This window comes from Mytilus galloprovincialis, chromosome 5 (assembly GCF_965363235.1).
Source record: "Mytilus galloprovincialis chromosome 5, xbMytGall1.hap1.1, whole genome shotgun sequence".
In the NCBI taxonomy this organism is placed as follows: Eukaryota; Metazoa; Mollusca; class Bivalvia; order Mytilida; family Mytilidae; genus Mytilus; species Mytilus galloprovincialis.
Window position 1 is genome coordinate 29,602,200 of NC_134842.1, and position 18,618 is coordinate 29,620,817.

General features: G+C 31.5%; 1 protein-coding gene across 1 annotated transcript in view; it reads right to left on the bottom strand.

Annotated features, from left to right (window-relative positions):
• LOC143075571 (matrilin-1-like) overlaps positions 1-7,677 on the bottom strand; it is a 30,407-nt gene extending 22,730 nt beyond the window's left edge. The window contains exon 1 of the mRNA XM_076251040.1: positions 7,471-7,677. Coding sequence (XP_076107155.1) covers positions 7,471-7,509 — 39 coding nt within the window. The 5' untranslated portion in view covers positions 7,510-7,677. The remainder of the gene's footprint in view (positions 1-7,470) is intronic.
• Between the last annotated feature and the right edge of the window lie 10,941 nt (positions 7,678-18,618).

An 18,618-nucleotide genomic window follows, 5' to 3' on the forward strand; every position in this document is an offset into this window, starting at 1 on the left:
ACTATACAAGTTACAGCAATATTGGAAAACAATTTTGTTCGCATCAATTTATAGTGCCAGCATGCAGGGGCAGATCCAGCCATTATAAAAAGGGGGTGGGAGTTCCAACAATGATTAAAGGGGGGTTCAAACTATATGCTCCCATTCAAATGCATTGATCGTAAAAAAAAGGGAGCTCCAACTCCTGGACCCCCACTCCCCCCCCCCTTTGATCCGCCAATGAGCATGTCCTCTTTTTATTCAAATTATGGAATCATAAACAAATATCAGTAGTTTTCATACTTCAGACTGAGTCGTGTAATAAAATCTTTTGACCGCATCAACCAAAACTTACCATATTTGCTTTTTTTTTTATGTAAATCTATAAAATAGCTGCACAGTAATTCAGTTATAATTTTGGTCAAGAGGGACTGTAGTATATAAATAACTACAATATTGGAAATAAATGACAACAATTTTTTTTCTCGCATCAATTGAGAGTGCCAGCATTTCCTATTTTTATTCAAAATATCGCATCAGAAACAAATATCAGTAGTTTTCATACCTCAGACTGACTCATGTAACAAAATTATTTATCTGCATCAATCAAAACTGACCATATTTGACAGCATCAACCAAAACTGACCATATTTGACCGCATCAACCAAAACTGACCATATTTGCTCTTTTTTATAGAACTCTTATAGTCGCATAGTACATGTAGTAAATCTGTAATATTTTTATGTAAGGATGGATTGTAAAATCATGAAAATACAAATGATAGAAATATTGGAACACAATGCTAACTAAATTTCATTTGCATCAATTAAGAATACCAGCATGACCTCTTTTTATTCAAAATATTGCATCATAAACAAATATCAGTTTTGTTTTCCAATCTAATTAAAATGAAATCCTTTAATTGCTCCTGTTCTGATATGTCGCGCATCAAGGCTTTAATTTTAATTAGATTGATTGTTTTGATACCTCAGACTGACTGGTATAACAAAATAATTTGTCCGCATCAACCAAAACTGACCATATTTGCACTTTATTATGTACATGATGTCAATCTTAATAGCCGCAAAGTAAATCACTTATATTTTTATATCAGGTGGATTGTTTAATATAAATGAAAGCAATATTGGAAAACAAAATTATGCTCACATCAGTTTATAGTGCCAGTATGTCCTCTTTTTAATCAAAATTTTGAATTGTAAACTAATTTCAGTAGTTTTGATATCTCAGACTGACTCATGAATATAACAAAATTATTCGTCCGCATCAACCAAAACTGACCATATTTGACAGCATCAACCAAAACTGACCATATGTGATAGCATCAACCAAAACTAACCATATTTACACTTTGTCATGTAAATCTTAATATATATATAGCCGAATACTTAATCACTTATAGTAATACATATTACGATGGATTGTACAATTCAAATGACAGCAATATCAATGAATATTGGAACACATTGGCTACAAAAAAATTTCCACATCAATTTAGAGTATCACCAAGTCCTCTTTTTATTCAAAATATTGAATTGTAAACAAATTTCAGTAGTTTCGATATATCAGATTGAGTCGTTTTAACAAAATTATTTGACCGCATTAACCAAAACTGAACTTATTTACACTTTTACTTTATCATGTAAATATATATGGCCTCATTGTAAACCAATAATATTTCTATGTGAGAACGGATCGTATGATAAAAATGACACCAACTTTGAAACACAATACACCTTATCGCTAATCCTGGCTGACCCGGCCTCTTGAACTTTTGACTCATACAACAATCACTTTCCCATTGTGGCGTCAAATATTTTATTTTATGACGTCAAAATTTTACGGGAACCTGTGTGATATCCAGTAATGGCAGACAAATAGCGACAAGGTGTATTTATACCATATCTAAGAATTTAGCACGCCTTTATTTCCTCTCTGTACCCATAATACACCTTATCGTAAATCCCAGGCTAACCCGGCCGCTTGAACTTTTGACGCATACAACAATCACTTTTCCATTATGGCGTCAGATATTTTGTTTTGTGACGTCAAAAATTTATGGGAACCTGTGTGATATCCAGTAATGCGGACAAATAGCGATAAGGTGTATGAACCGTCACTAAAGTGACGTTTTAACATGTTTAAGTCAGTAGTTTGTGATGGTTTTGTTTAAAACAAAACTATTTAACGACATCATCCAACACTCACATGACTGATTCATATACTTTATTTTAAAAATAAAAAGTACATGTATGGGAAGTTCTCTTCTTGGAATAATTTACTGTTAATATAATTTGAAGAAGGCAAAGAAAAATGCATGACTTTGTTTGTAGCCGATGCGAACGTCCAGGGGCAAATGTTTCATTCATGTTCAGATCGAGTATATTTTTCTGAGTTCCAGACTCCCAGATATAATTTATAATCGTTATGGATAAGTCTGGCTAAATTGACGAGATGGTGCAAATGTATATAGTTTTTTTTAAGTTATACAACACTTTTTTCATTAATATCCCATAATTCATCCACTGTACAATTTCCGTTTGAACATTTGTCAAAACAGAATCTTAAATGAATGTAAATCCAAGGCAAACAAGGTAAATTACGATTAAAATTCCATGAATTAAATGTAGAGTTATATTTAGGAAGAGACTGTTAAAAACGGGGAACGAACAAACGTAAACAATGATGTTTCCGTATGCAATCTTATAAAAATATTTCTCCGATGAGTTGGATAACCTTCTATTCACTTCGATATTTGTACATGGAACGTTTGATCAGTAAAAAATAGAGAAAATCTGCTATTATATAGCAAAGTAATTGGAAGTGATTTATTTCTTCTAAATTCTAAAGTGTCCTTACTGCAGTGACGTCATTTAGAACTGTTCTACAGTCCTGACTGATTTAGTCAGTTCTGCTGACAGTTCTACGGTTAGAACTGATTTGGACAGTTCTACTGATTTAGACAGTTCTACCCTAGAACTGATCCTGACAGTTCTACCTAGAACTGATTTAGTCAGTTCTACCTAGAACTGATTCTGACAGTTCTACTTAGAACAGTTCTAGGTAGAACTGTTCTAGGACAGGTTAGAACAGTTCTATGACAGAATATTCTGACAGTTCTAATGAGAGGTTAGAAGTGATCTCCACTGTAACATATTTCTGATATTTCCCCCTCACCTTATCACATATTTTCTGGAAAAAGTGACTTGTCCTTTCATTTTTTGCCATGGCGTTGTCAGTTTATTGTCGATTTATGAGTTTGACTGTCCCTCTGGTATCTTTCGCCCCTTTTTTCCAGTGGCACGTTCTATCAACTCGATTATAGGAAGTAGTCTTCCAGAGGTAAGCATATCTGTTAAACATTTTCATCCGCGTCACTTATAGCAATAGATTATGGTTATGCTATGATGTATACACTTTAATATAACAACAAAACGCATTTAACTTCCAGAATGGTAGCTTAAAAAGCCCAGGGTTCTCACTCAGGCGAGTCCATGAGATCTGGACTCATGAAAATCTGTCTTGACTGACCATTTTCAAAACTGGGGAGTCCAAAGATGCATCAAGATTGAAATATTTTTATAAACTGAACGCACATATCATCATTTTATAGCAAAAGTATTAAAGTAATCTGAATTCAATGCCATTGCATTGCTCTATAAGGTCTGGGAGACTAAAATTATAAATTATATTGCAATAAAAAATCTTCTTCTTTCTATTGGACTCACCATGGCCAAAAATGACCAATCCTTGGACTCGCCTTCAAAAATCCTTAGCGAGAACCCTAACAGCGTATATTATTGAAACAGGTTGCTTAACTCAATGGAATCATATTTTCTTTAATTTGTCTATGGATCGCGATCGGGTTAAATTTTCTTTGGATTTTAGCTTTTGATCTGAATCACAATGACTACAAACCCGATACGACTTTTGATTTATTTTTTGTGTTTTACTTCGAGGTAAATATTCAATCATTTAAGTTGTAAGACTTTTTTTAAATGGAAGTAACGAATATTTCAGTAAAATATAGAATGAAAATATAAGTAAATTATAAAGGTAAAATATCTACTAGTACTTTTAACCTAAATTTACTATTTTCTTTACCGTTTTCTCTATCGACCCTTTCCCTTTTTTATGAGAATATATTCTGTACAATTATTTACATAATTATAGATGTATAACGAATGCAGTGTTCTTTTAACTTGAATCCAAACTCGTATATTGACCAAGATTTCTCTTTAGAATTACAATGTTTTCAAAACCGTAAAAAGCGCTGTGTTGACGTTAAATTAACAATTTGAAAAAGCAATATTTCGACACCTTATAAAGTTTCACAAGTTAGAATTGTCTGCAGATTAAAACATTCATATTCATGGTTAAGGAGTTATAAGGTATTAACCTCTTTTGTGTGTGACACAATACCTTAAAGCCTATAAATTATTACAAAATGCAAAGGAAATCCACACCTTTTCTTTATGCAACTAACACAGTTATATATTTTTCTTCGTCTGAATAAATAAATGGTAACTTTATTTTCTGACGATTACCGGCAATTATGATAATTCTGTTAGCTTGTTTGTTCCCCTTATTAAAAATCTACCTTTGCGTTTTTATTTTATAACTATTCAATCTATCGCCATTTAGATGTTTTTTTTCGATACTTTCCGCAGTAAAATAAAATAATCGTGTTTTCATTGCAATTTGGTTTTATGATTAGTGTTAACACTTGTAAAAAGTGTATGTAATCGAAGCATTTACCTTAGCTTTAGATATGACAAACTAATTTTATGACAACAGAATACGGTATGATCGGTTAAACTGAAATTTACGAGTGTTGTAAAACATCTGTTTTATTGTGGCTTTTGTCATGTCAATTGTAAGTTATTCTAACAGTCAGAATTAAAAAAAAAAAAAATAATAAAAAAAAAAAAAATAGCGGTCATTTGGTTAAGAATGATTCTGACTGGTCGAGTATTGTTCAGACCTTTGACCGAGTATGGTTCAGACTGACAAAAATAGGTCGAGAACTGGTCAAGTATTGGTCGACAATGCGTTAAGACTGTTTCAGACTGGTCGAGTAATAGTTCAGACTATTTTCAATAGCAAAGATAAGGATCAAGTACATATCAGTATAGTAGCGTATGGTCCGGGACTACAATTATTTCGTAGTGCATTTCTTTTAGAACATAAATGAAAATTAAAAAAAATCCCGCCTGCGCTTTCTAAATGAAATTTTAACAGTGTGTTGTACTACTTTTGGGACAAATGATATCAAAATTATAGAAAACTTCATCGGCTCTAACTCAAAATATGGACAATTTTATGTTTAGGGCGTCTTGAAATCTTTTGACCGCTTCCGAACTGCTAATTTTTAACCTTTTTCAGCTGGACCAAATCACTACTTTCCTTAAAAATTCGGGACCCACATTTTTCACCACCTTCAATTTTTGGTATTAAACACGGAGAAATAAATTTGGAAGGGGTATAAAAATTAATAGCAAGTAACGCTCTGTTAACACTAGGGACTATATTCGAAGCAACGAAAATCACAAAAATCAAGGGACGACAATTGTGGTCTCGGACCGTATAGTTAAGATTGGGGTCGAGGGACATCAAGTAAAATTCAGGTCAATTCAGACTGGTCGAGTCGAGTATAAATTTGTACAGTTGAGTAAAGATATGGGCCATTTCATACTTTTACTGGTTTGTAGTGATTTGATTACATGTAATATCTATCATTGCATCCTTCATTCAAAACAAGCATTCATGTTTTTAATCATACCTTCAAGCCATCTAAGATATAGGGTGCCTTTAACCCAAAGTTATAAATGGAATAGTTTTTGTATTTGACAATATTTACTCTGCTAAAAAAACCTCATACCAAATTCTGTATATTTAGCTATAAAAAGTACTAACTTTGCAGTGTTAAATGAGTTAGGAGACTGCCATTCTATTTAAACATGATTAAAGCAATGCTTAAATACTGTAACAGATCAGAACGAAGTCTTACAAGATGTAGGATATCTGCTCACCATTTACATATAGAGAGAGGTAGATATTATAATACTCCCTGAAACAATAGAGTATTTTAAAATGCCCTGTACCAAGTCAGGAAAATGGCAATTGTTACATTTTAGTTCGTTTCTGTGTGTGTTACAGTTTAGTGTTGTGTTTCTGTTGTGTCGTAGTTCTCTCATATTTAATACGTTTCCCTCAGTTTTAGTTTGTAGCCCGGATTTGTTTTTCTCTATCGATTTATGAATTTCGAACAGCGCGCGGTATACTACTGTTGCCTTTATGTAAAAGATGTGTGATTTTAGGAAGAAAATGGTGCACGTTTGAGCCGAAAAAAACAGGGTGTGGGGTTGCGAAAATTCAAGTATGCATACATGATTTGTAGAAATTTATTGAAAATATTTTTAAATAAAGTAAAGTTTGAATATGTCGGTAAAAAATCACTTAGAGCTCTGAATCTTTGATTGCGTTTGAAATCCGGGGTTTTTAGTTTTACATGAAAACAATATGACGGATATTTCGATTTGTTAATTCATTTTTTTATCCAGAAAGGAAGAAGTAAGTTATAGCCAAGTAACAAATGACAGGATATGGTTTCTTATACTTTTTGAACGTGCACGTCAGAGCTCATTACAGCCTAACCAGTTCAAAAGGGTCAAGCACAAATCTAAGTTGAAGTCAAGAAAAAGAGAAATTAAAAGAAAGAAAGAAACACAAACACGAAGACAATTTTCTTCAAATACAACTAGAGAGAAACATCGTAAAAATGGAAGCGGCAATCTGGATAAAATATATAAATAATAGGTCCGTTATAATAGTCCAGGTTGAATGGGATATGAATGTTAGGAATCTATGATCTTCAAACTGTAAAAATATATCATAAGATCCATAAAATCTACGGTCCGCAGCTAGCACTCAATACGAGTTGTCGTATTTCAAATTGTCATGAACAAAATGACAGACAGAGATGTTGGACAGACAGTAAGACACACGAACATTCAATTAGTTTACCACATTTTTAAGTGAATCTGTATTGCGAAAACGCTAATCGTTTTATATGACTGTAATGCCATATTTGGATCGAAAATTATTTTCAATTTTTCAATTTGGTCAAATGTGTGTCCGTCGTCCTTCAATTTATGATGAATCTTATATTTTTACAGCCCATAATTTTACCTAAAAACCGTAAAGCATCTAAAACGCCTCATTTTTTGTTTAAACTAAATGGGAATGGTTGCAGAAAAGTATAATTACGTCGGTAGGGTAATTTTTGAAAAGACCAACTATTATTACAACTGAACAAAGCATTGTACATGTATTGTCCCTTTTCAGGGTATGTAAAGGTAAATAAGCGATGCAACGATATTTAAAAAGTTTTCTAGTTTTAGATTAAAAAAATAATTTTTACAGAAAGCAAAAAATATTTCTAAAATTATGACAAAACAAAAAATAACTTACCAGACATACAGTGAACACCACTAGATGTAATTGAGTCATTATGTGTAGAATCCTCTGTCAGATTGATTGTATTGCTTGTCAAGTTTGTTCATCGCTGCTCTCTACATCAATAAGTTTTCAATTTCATGGTATTTTTGTTTTATTTAAACACGGTACTCATAATACTACAGCCTTATTGAAATTATTGTATTAAATAAAACGGAAACGGTTTTAATTAACATAAATCAGGTTGATAGTTCCTAGAATTCCCTCGTGTTTGTTGGAAAATGGACTATTTAGTAATGTAATGGAAATCAATTAGCTGAAATCTGTTATGTTGTATGTGTTACAAATGACCATACGAGATGCTGACCGACCGATACATAACAAACAAGAAATATTCTGTATTATTGATGTTTGTCTGACTTGATTTCTGACATATAGATGTCCGTTCATTATTTTCATCTAACACTAGAGCCGTGGGACATATGCTTTTATAAATTTGTAGAATAGGTTTCTAGTGGTATTTTATTATTTGAAGAAGTCAGTATGAAATTTAAATCAATGGGATTCAGCCTGTCAAACAATGTTTGTGACAAGATCACACTTCTCCCTTCTATTCTTAAAACTATTACTCTTTATGACATATTAGTATTTCATTCGTTTTCTATTATCATCATATTGTGATCTTATTGTAGTGGATTTGCTTCGGGTGTGGAAGATGACAACGTTCCTTTGTGGATCCCTAGGTGGTTATTATATAAAACCCAGACTTACAATTTTATTTGCAGCTTCACCACTAAAAACTCAACTTTTTGGTGGAAAAGCAAATACATTTATAATATTCAACGATTTTACCTCCTGCACAATCACGTTCTTAAAACAGTAAATGACATGCTGCTACGATGTACACTGTTTTCCTATGGTTATTATTTTTCTTTTATTTATGTTTTCGTAATTCTTATTTTATTTTTTTTCAATTTTCTTTTTATATATATATATATATATATATATATATATATATATATATATATATATATATATATATATATATATTTAACACCATGACTAGCTTAATATTTTTCAAATATTGAACTTACATGTATCATAGGACTCTAACCATATAGAATGATAAGAAACAAGGTAGCATATTTTTCAAAAGTCAAATTCATCATTTTTATTTTTTTCTGGTGTTAATTAAATAAAAAGAAATTAAGAATAATAATTATTGGTGTTTTTGAACTATTTCCCCTTTCTACAATGGTTATATTTAAAGACTTGCATACATATTTAAGTTTCTGTTAAACAGAATGGTACTAACATTATACTTTATAAATTTCACCTTTTTAAAGAATTACCACTTTTAACATCTTGCAACTAAATGTTGGCAATGCAAGTTAACATCACAGAATAAGAGCACACTATACAAATAAGTACAATGTAAGATCAGTCCTTATGACTCCTAAATACAAAACAATATAACAGACATGAAAGACAAACAGAATCGATCTAATGAAACGACAATTTTTAAACCTGAAAGGGTGAGGGTTATGTTTTTTTTTGTCCTAAGATATTCTTAATTTGATGAACAAAATATTATTAAAGTAAAGCAGATGACAACAAAATGTCATAATTCCATAATTTCTATACCTTATAGTGTTAAATTAAAAAAAAAATCGTTTTACAGCGTCGATAACTGAATAAATGTAAGCGCTTTCCTTTAGAATCTGTTTCTTACCCAGAAAAAAAACCCATACCCCATTTAATGGTTGCCTCTTTAAGAGTACTTGCAGTTGCTGAAATCTATTTCAAAGCCCAATTTAAAATCATACAAATAACCTTGTTTTCCTAGATAGCAATCAGTACACATCCAATTTAATATAAGTACGTCATGAATTTATTTTTATATTTTCTTGACATTTACAGTAGTGGAATATCCAATTTTGGTAGGAAGTCACATTCTATATTTCTCCATTCAAAACATATGTTAGTAGTAGTAAAAGTTCAATGGTAAGTTAATATTGATATTAAAAGACCTCCGAACAGAAAGGGGTGTTCAGATCCCCGAGCCCGAAGGGCTTATATTTTTTAGCCAGCTTTTCAAAATAACGATTTCTTATTTAATAAATCAGGCAATCAAGACCCCCATACAGACCTCATTTATAACTGACCAATGAATATTATGCCCAACAATTTCATGCTATATATACTTGATGTTTTTGATCTGTCAGTAGTCATGAAATAGAACCGTAAAGATTAGACCTTAGAAAACAGTAAGTAAACTCCTCCAACAATTAGCTTTTTAAACAGCTTGTTTAAGAACTTCTAACCGGACAGTCCTAGATGCATAAGGTCTCTCACAATGTTCATCCGGTAAATGTTCCTTTTGTTTCTGATTTAGTAATTTTCGTACATTAAGATACATGCGAATGCAAAATAATTAGTTTTGTCTATTCAGTCCAATTAATTAATGATCTTGCTTTATTTGTGTGTTTTTAAATAAGAAATATGCATGCAAACTTCAATGAGTAAAACCGTATTAAACTAGGCTTCACTGTCCCGATCAAAACGTGTTGGGTGAGATATATTCGCAAGTTCAATATATTATATGAAAACAAACACTATAATTTAGCTGTCCGTTATTCCCTTTTCATGTTTAAATGAAGCAAATACACCTGAAAAAACTTTTTATCTTTCTTAGTTTTATCCTTGCCTGATAAAAAAAAAATCATGTTATAAATCGTATTTAAACATTAGAAAAGAACAATAGTAAAAAAATATTTAAAACTTTTGAATAAGCAGTCAGTTATGTGATAAACTGAAGAGACCCCCCCCCCCCCCAAAAAATGAAATAAAAATAAAACAACATAAAAATTTAAATGGAAATTTTATATAATAGCATTTTACAAGATCTTGTCTTTGTGTGCTAAGTACTTGTACTGTAACAGAGAAATTGATTGATTGTTGTTTGCTTTACGCACAGTAGCAAATATTTCATGCCTGTTAATGACTATAACACATAAATTTTAAATACAATAGGTAGGTCGTACAATAAGAGGTCGACAGTGAGGTTGGAGGTCAAACTTTAAAATACCACTAGAAAATGAGGGTATATTGGATAAGGACAGAAATTAAGACTTGAAACAGCAGGCAATATTTAGACCACTCAAATAATAAGTGCAAGAGTTTTTAATTTGATCCATAAAATTTACCCTGAAGTCGATCATCCATGTTTACGTGTAGTTTACAATATCATTTCACGCATCCAATTTAGGTTTGATACTTTTAGCTCGCTTAAGAAAATTGTGAGAATTCTGTGACACTGTATTGTGTATTGTACTTTAGTTTTTGGTATAATATTCAGTACTACCGATCACTACCGCTCTCCTGGTTAGTCTCGTGTGGGGGCTTTCGCCTTGAGAGCGGGAGGTCATTAAATTTGTTTGAATATCCCGAACGGGTCAAACAGACGTTAATTAAATTGGTATTCTATTTCAACGTTTAACACGTGGCATCATAGAGTAAGAGCACAGACTGGCCGGCTCAGGGTCGGAAATTTGTCCGGGTCGGGTGACTTTTCTTCCTGCGAACTAATATCTTGTGAACTTACACGATAAACAAAACCGAGTCAGCTTGTCAGTCTAGTAAAAAACGGGGTTAATACTCTTATTATATTTACACGTAATCGTCTTGAATATTAATTTTATTCGCCGCTGGTCGTCATCCATTACCATTCTATTATACTTTGAAGTGTTTTTCGTTTACTGGTACATGTATATATTAAAATTTCTTAAATTTTCACCAATCAAAATTAAAAAATGGCAGGTGAAATTTTCTATTCAAACACTTGTGATTGTTGGGATTATTTTCTTTGACGGTAAATAATATCAAATCAAATGTGCCTTTTCGGATATATAATATTTGACTGAAAATATTATTGAATTCACTCCGTACAACTATTATTTAGTCATGGGTCCGTTTTGAGCTTATTATTCTGTATACGGAATGTTCTATAAAAATAGACCGAATGTTGACTCTAAATATCTTTATTTATCTGTGTCTTTGGGTTGCTGTGGCATTAATGTATACCTTTATCCCCAAGATTCGCTTGGGTATAAAATTGAAATCTCTAGACCTCTCCCGTCCCACGGTATACCCTTGCTAAATGGGTGCGTTCGTTTGGCTTATTGGTTATATAAATACGCATCTTTGTCGGATCAAAATATAAAAGGAATGTATATCAGATGACTGGTGCAGTGAGAATTCCCCGCTATTTTTACTTTAAAAAACATTAGAGGGAAAGACGATCTACGCACGAGTTGAATGATTGAAATGTGTAAACAACAAGAAAGGTCAGCTTAATCTTTGTAAATAAGTCGCATGGCTGATTTTAACAACATTTTTGTGACTTTTGCTAGAACAATAATAGATGAAAAAAGTCATGCCCGATTAACTTTAATTGAATTGAACCTCAACTTAAAGACCTACGTCGGGTTAATAAGTTCGAGGTACAATAAGTAGACAATAAAAATCCTTTCTTTGTGAAATAAGATCGTCCCAGGTATCTTAGAAAATAAATTTGCGTTGAATAACAATAAAAAATGCACGAGCAGGTTTGTTAAGCCTATTAATGAGTGTTTCCATTTCATTAAATCGTGACACTGCTACCAAAGTTTATATTTAATTCAAACATTTCAATTTAATAATCAAAATTAAATAACCACAACAAATAAGCTGTGTATGAGTTGTAAACAGAACAGAAATACTCTTGCAATATTTATGTCACTCAAACACGTCCAAGTCTATAGTTTTGTGAATGAAAATATTTGCCTGAGAGGGTTAATAAAGTTTGAACAGATGGAGTTATTGTCATATCGGAACTAATTGACCTCTGTGACAGTTCATAAAAACGCAGCGTCTGCACAGAAATTACATCATGTAAGTTTTGTCTTTCTTTCGGAAGGAAATATCTATCTATTTGCTTTAAAAAGATCTAACTTAATTTAGACGATTTTCAACCCTGTAATTGATATTGCATGTACATATAATATCAGTATCAGTAAGAACGTATGGGAATATTGACGAATCGTGTATACTACTGAATAATATATTTAAATTCACTGAAGTTTGGAGTTACTCAATAGTAATATCGTGCACTTTTGAAAATTTGTAGAAGTTATACACAATCAAACTGGGTGCTAATTTGCAAAAAGCTCGTCCGTCTGTTCTTTCAACACATGTTTCAGTCACATATTTCACAGGAACAACAAAACAGACCGACTTCACATTTTGACAGCAGAGAGTAGAGGTTATTATTTGAAGAGCTCCTTTTTGCACCTGTATAAATCATCACTTCCTGTTGTCGATACTTTGAATTTTCAATATTAATGTTAAAAGAAATTATTACATGTCGTCTTAAAAATTCTCTTCATCATCCAAAGCGTATGCATGGAGGATTTTGCCTTCGGGGACTATCAACTTATATACACTTTTGTACCTCTAAATATGCTAATTTAATAGCAGTGCATTCACAGACAATATTCAAGATACTATTATTATCACTTTACCAATATATTATGTATTGCTTCTGCTTTTAAATTCATAAATATTATAGAATAGGAAAGCGTCACTAGTTTTGAAACAGCTGTAAACAAAACAATTGTGTTAATTTATTTTCTTTGTATTGCAAATAGAAATATTAATTATTGTACGAATTAGAAATTGCGAATCAAAAGTATATTTGTAGTCCAGTTATCATAACTATATTCTCACAGGAATCAATGACATTGTTTTATAGACGGTAATAATGCGGCCTAAAGCAACCAACAATCAATCAATTATAGACGATAAAACTGCAACCTTCACTTTATGTATCCCTTGTGTGCTACACAATTTTATGATAAAATAAAACGAGACCCGATGATTTACTACAAGTTGTATTTAAAATTGTATGTTTCCTCAATATTAATTTGATTAAATGTCATGTAAGTTGCTGTTAAAAATAATTTGATTATCAATAATATTACACATATAAATAAAAATACACAGTCTAGGCTGGATATTTGGTTAAGGGTTTTTTATGTGATAAATAGCTACTTAGACCAAACCCACTTTGATACCTGCCTTTTATCTTACTTGTATATAGTATTCAGTGTATGTATGTTTTTGGATTTTGCCGAACTCACAACTTTGCCACTTTGGTATTTCTGTTTTCCCTCTTGGAATCATAATAATATTCTAGGGGCAATGATTCATTCTATAAGATAGATGTGAGTTTTAGTTATTTGGTAAATCCATGTCAATAATACATATTTCAAACGTACAAACAATATAGTATTTTTTCTAGATGTATATCTTACCTAGACAGATTGAACCCTTACATAAATTTGTACCAACTGCAGTTTTTACAAAATATTTACCAAACTCATACATTGTCCGTAACAATTTAATATACCATATACAAAAAATGTACAGTTGATCCACAAATTTAAAAAAGCCTATGCAATTACTAATGAGTTACAAGAATGACATAAGGATCATATATACAGAATTTATTCCTGACCCTTATTTGGCATACCTTTTTCATAAGTTACCAGAATGGCAGAATATATTCATCAGTCTTATCTGGCATTTTTTTTTTCAAACTAACAATATGTACATATAGTATACAGTTGGCGTAAAAATGATGTAATCTCATCTCGAAATTTGAAATTTATCAAATCAAATGGAAAGTTAAGATCTAGATCTGGATCTAAGTTTTCATATTTAAAAAATCGAACATTAAGCTCTTAGTTTTTTCCTTGGAAAGTATGAATGAACTTTATTTCTCGTCTTCAGAGTCGTCCCAAAGGGACACACAAAGAAATACTTGACGTATTTTCTTATAACATTGATATTTAATCCTAAAATAAAAAAGAGTCGTCCCAAAGGGACACACAAAGAAATCATTGACGTATTTTCTTATAACATTGATATTTAATCCTAAAATTAAAAAAAAAAAGACCAAATAAATATGATTGGTGTGCAGAATGGCCAACCTATTTGCTTCAAAAAAACCTTGGCAATGATGGAAATATTACAGTAGTTTAATAGTCTTGTTTTTACATTTTTTCGTTTTGTTTTTTATGTTGGTGTCTAATTCGAGTTTTGTTTTAATTTGGTTATTTTTGTTAAGATTTGCACACATATATACGTTTCTGTAAACACAGAATGGTACTTAAGTTATGCTTTAAAGATTCCACCCTTTATAAGTAGTCCCTATTTACATGTTGTTTGCAATGCACGTGATACATTTGTTATAAGATATCTTAAACGTTGTACATGTACGTATGGATAAACTACGAAAACGTTATTTTGCAGCACTGTCACACAATTATATATAACTTTTTCAACCATTCCTCATACCCTTTATTACTTATCCATTTCATTACTATGATGATTCGTGTAAAGTGAAAAGAATATACATATATGGTGAGTTGTCTAATTGGCACTCATACCACATGTTCTTATATCTATATAAAGATATGTTGTATGATCGTCACTTAAACGAGAGAGAATCAGATTCTCTACCAGCAACAAAGTCAAAGAACACCTACAAAAATTGTGAAACAATTGTAACGATAAATTAAGGCATAGCTAATGCTACCTAAAACCAAATATAAATGACTGAAAACAATTATAACAGACACTAAACAATGACAACCCCTGAATGACAGGTTTCTGACGTGGAACATTTTCACAATATATATATATATATATATATATAAGGAATGTGACGAACTTAAACATATTTGTGAGACCTTAACTCTCTATTTAACTAGAACAATGGTGCAACATCTCAAAATACTAGCACAAAATAAAAAGTCCTAATTAACAATTAACAAAGACAAAAGACACACATTTACGATAAAAGGGAACGATCTTTCACCATCAAACAGGGATGGGGGTATGTTTTTTTCTAAATATATTTTGATCCCTAATTTGATGGAAAAAAATATTGTGGAAAAGCAGATAACAAAAAATATATTTTGAATCCAGATTTTCCCCTGGCCTTATATTTAATTTTGAAAAAAATCAATTTGATTGATAGCGTCGGGAAAAAAATGCGCACAAAAAGGTTTTTACTTAATTAAAAGAACCTTCATATCCTCCTTTGGAGGTTAAATGGGTGATCATTAAGAGTACATGTAGTTGCTGAAAGTTATTTCAAAGCCAAATTTCAAATTATTCAAATAGCCTTGCTAGATAAGAATAGCAATCAGTACACATCCAATTTAATATAAGTACGTCATAAATTTATTTTGATATCTTCTTGACATTTACGCTGGAAATCTAATCCTTATAGAAAGTCGTATTTGATATTTCTCCATTTAAAATCCATGTTATGGTTAATGCAGGTTTCCTTTTCATAACATTAGTGTAACTGCTTCCAAAGTTTATATTTAATTCAAACGTTTTAATCTAATAATCAAAATTGAATAACAACGGTTAAAAGTCTAAATAAATCAGCTATGTAGGAGTTTTTAACAAAAATACTCTTGCAGTATTTATCTTACCCAAACACGTCCAAGTCTATAGTTTTTGGGAATGAAAATATTTGCCTGCGAGCTAATGCAGTTTGAATAGATGCAGAACGAATTTACTTCTGAAACGGTTCGTAAATATTGCATCGTCTGCACGGAAATTACATCAAGTCAGTTTTATTTTCTTTTGGAAGGAAACATCAATTTGCATTAAAAATATCTAACTTAATTTAGAAGATTTTTAACCCTGTAATTGATATTGCATGTACATATTATGTCCGTATCAGTATAAACGTATGGAGATATTGACGAATCGTGTATACTACTGAATAATATACATGTATTTGAATTCACCGTATACATTGTAATTACTCAATAGTAATGTCGTGTACTTTTAAAAATTGTATTTCATGGTAGGAAAGTGTCACTAGTAATGCAAGTGTTGTAAAACAAACACTTGTGTTAATTTATTCTCCTTAGTCTTGCAAATAAAACGTTTAATTATTGTACAATTAAGAAATTGCGAATAAAAAGTTAATTTGTAGTCCATTCATAGTCTACATATTCTCGCAGGAATCAATTACATGGTTTTATTGACGATAAAACTAGAACCGTTACTGTATGTGTCCCTTGTGTGCTACAAAATTTTACGATCAAAATAAAACGAGATCAGATGATTCTACTAAGTCGTATTTAAAATTGTATGCTTCCTCCATATGGTTGATTAAATGTCGTGTAAGTTCTTGTTTAATCTAAGTCTATTCACCATCAATAGTATTAAACATATATATTTAAGAATACAAATCCTATTCTGAAAATTGGGTTAAAGGTTTTGGATATATAGACCAAACCACCTTTGATGCCTTCTATTTTCACATATCTAAGATCACCGTAGGTATAGTGTCCGGCTAGGATCGTGGTTTTTCGAGTGAATCGGTCTATTGTTTTCAAATGTAGTTCGGGCTTTTTCGAGTGATAAAACATGCGATAAGTTCACTTACATGCTATTTCGTAATTATAATAGTTTTTACATTACTACCCATCTTATATTGTATACTATATATGTTCTGATCAACAAAGAAGCACAATTTCCTTGTATTTAACCAAAGAATTCAGTATTTGTTATTGTCCGGGTTTTTCGAGAGCAGCTGTGAAATCGTTCGGGTTTTTAAACAAATGGTCCGGGTGTTTTTTTACAGAAAATTTGAAAACGAAAAAAGGTATTCTATATTCTAAAAAATGACTTTTTCTAGTTTATAACTGTTATTAAGTGAAGGACAATATCATATATTCCCAATAAATCATCAAAAAACATATTACTACGTTTATCAAAATGAAGCTTTTTTTCAATTTACAGAAATTTAATTTAATTCAAATTTTCTGTTCGGATGGCGTTCTACAAATACATTCAATTGTTCCTTTAGAAATTACTTGACCTTAACGAAACGATGTTTAGAACATAGTGCAGGATACTCATATTCATTCTAACTTCATTTCATGCTACTTTTGATTTTGAAGTTAATAATATTTCTTGTGGTGAACCCCGGAGAATAAAGAAGAAAGTAAGAAACCTAAAAGACAGCAGTGAAGAATCAGAAAAATCGTTGTAAAAATAACGGAATTTGATGCGACTGTCATAACAGTGAGAGGTTTAGCGCTATAAAACCAGGTTCAATTCATCGTTTTCTACATAGGAAATGCCTGTACCGAGTCAGGAATATGACAGTTGTTTTCCCTTCGTTTGATGTGTTTGAGCACTTGATTTTGCCACTTGATTAGGATTTATATCTATGAATTGACTATGAGGGTCGGTTGAAAACAAAACTTTACGAAGAAAGAGATGATTTCGGCTTCCCAATAGTGAAGTTTTGGGAAGCTGAAATCATCACTTCGTAAATTGTACGGAAGCAATCACGAGTTGGTTCACCGTTTTGGAATATCTGTTTAATAGATGATATCGGATATGTTCCTTATGTCGTAACTCCAATTCCGTTCCCTTTTCAACGGACCTACCGAATTAGACTTTTACCTTTATTTGTGACATTTTTACCAATTGTGTCTGTTTTTTTCTTCACGCAGCATTATCAATATTATTAAATTTGACGCGACTGTCGTACAAGTGAGAGGTTTAGCGCTATAAAACCAGGTTCAATCCACCATTTTCTACTTTTGAAAATGCCTGTACCAAGTCAGGAATATGCCAGTTGTTGTCCATTCGTTTGATGTGTTTTATCCTTTGATTTTGCCATTTGATTAGGGACTTTCTGTTTTGAATTTTCCTCGGAGTTCAGTATTTCTGTGATTTTTTTATGTTATGTAATAAAAGATATTCTAATAAAAGAGGCCTGCCCCCACCCCAATAAAAAAAATCCATTAATTTAAAAACAAAACAACACACACACACTTAATCAACCCCATTTTTATTGCCATTGAACACAAAATTTGAATACAATTTCATATATAATCAACAATGAAATGAATAGTTCATAAGCCTTAATATGATTCTTTAGAAATGATTCAAAAATAAAAAATTTGTAAAGGTTCCGCGGAACCCAGTGTCTCGCCTACTTTTGCTGTTAATCACACACTCATCAAAAATGATGAAAAAAATCAATAAAATTATTCCTCTCGATACTATCTTTTGATT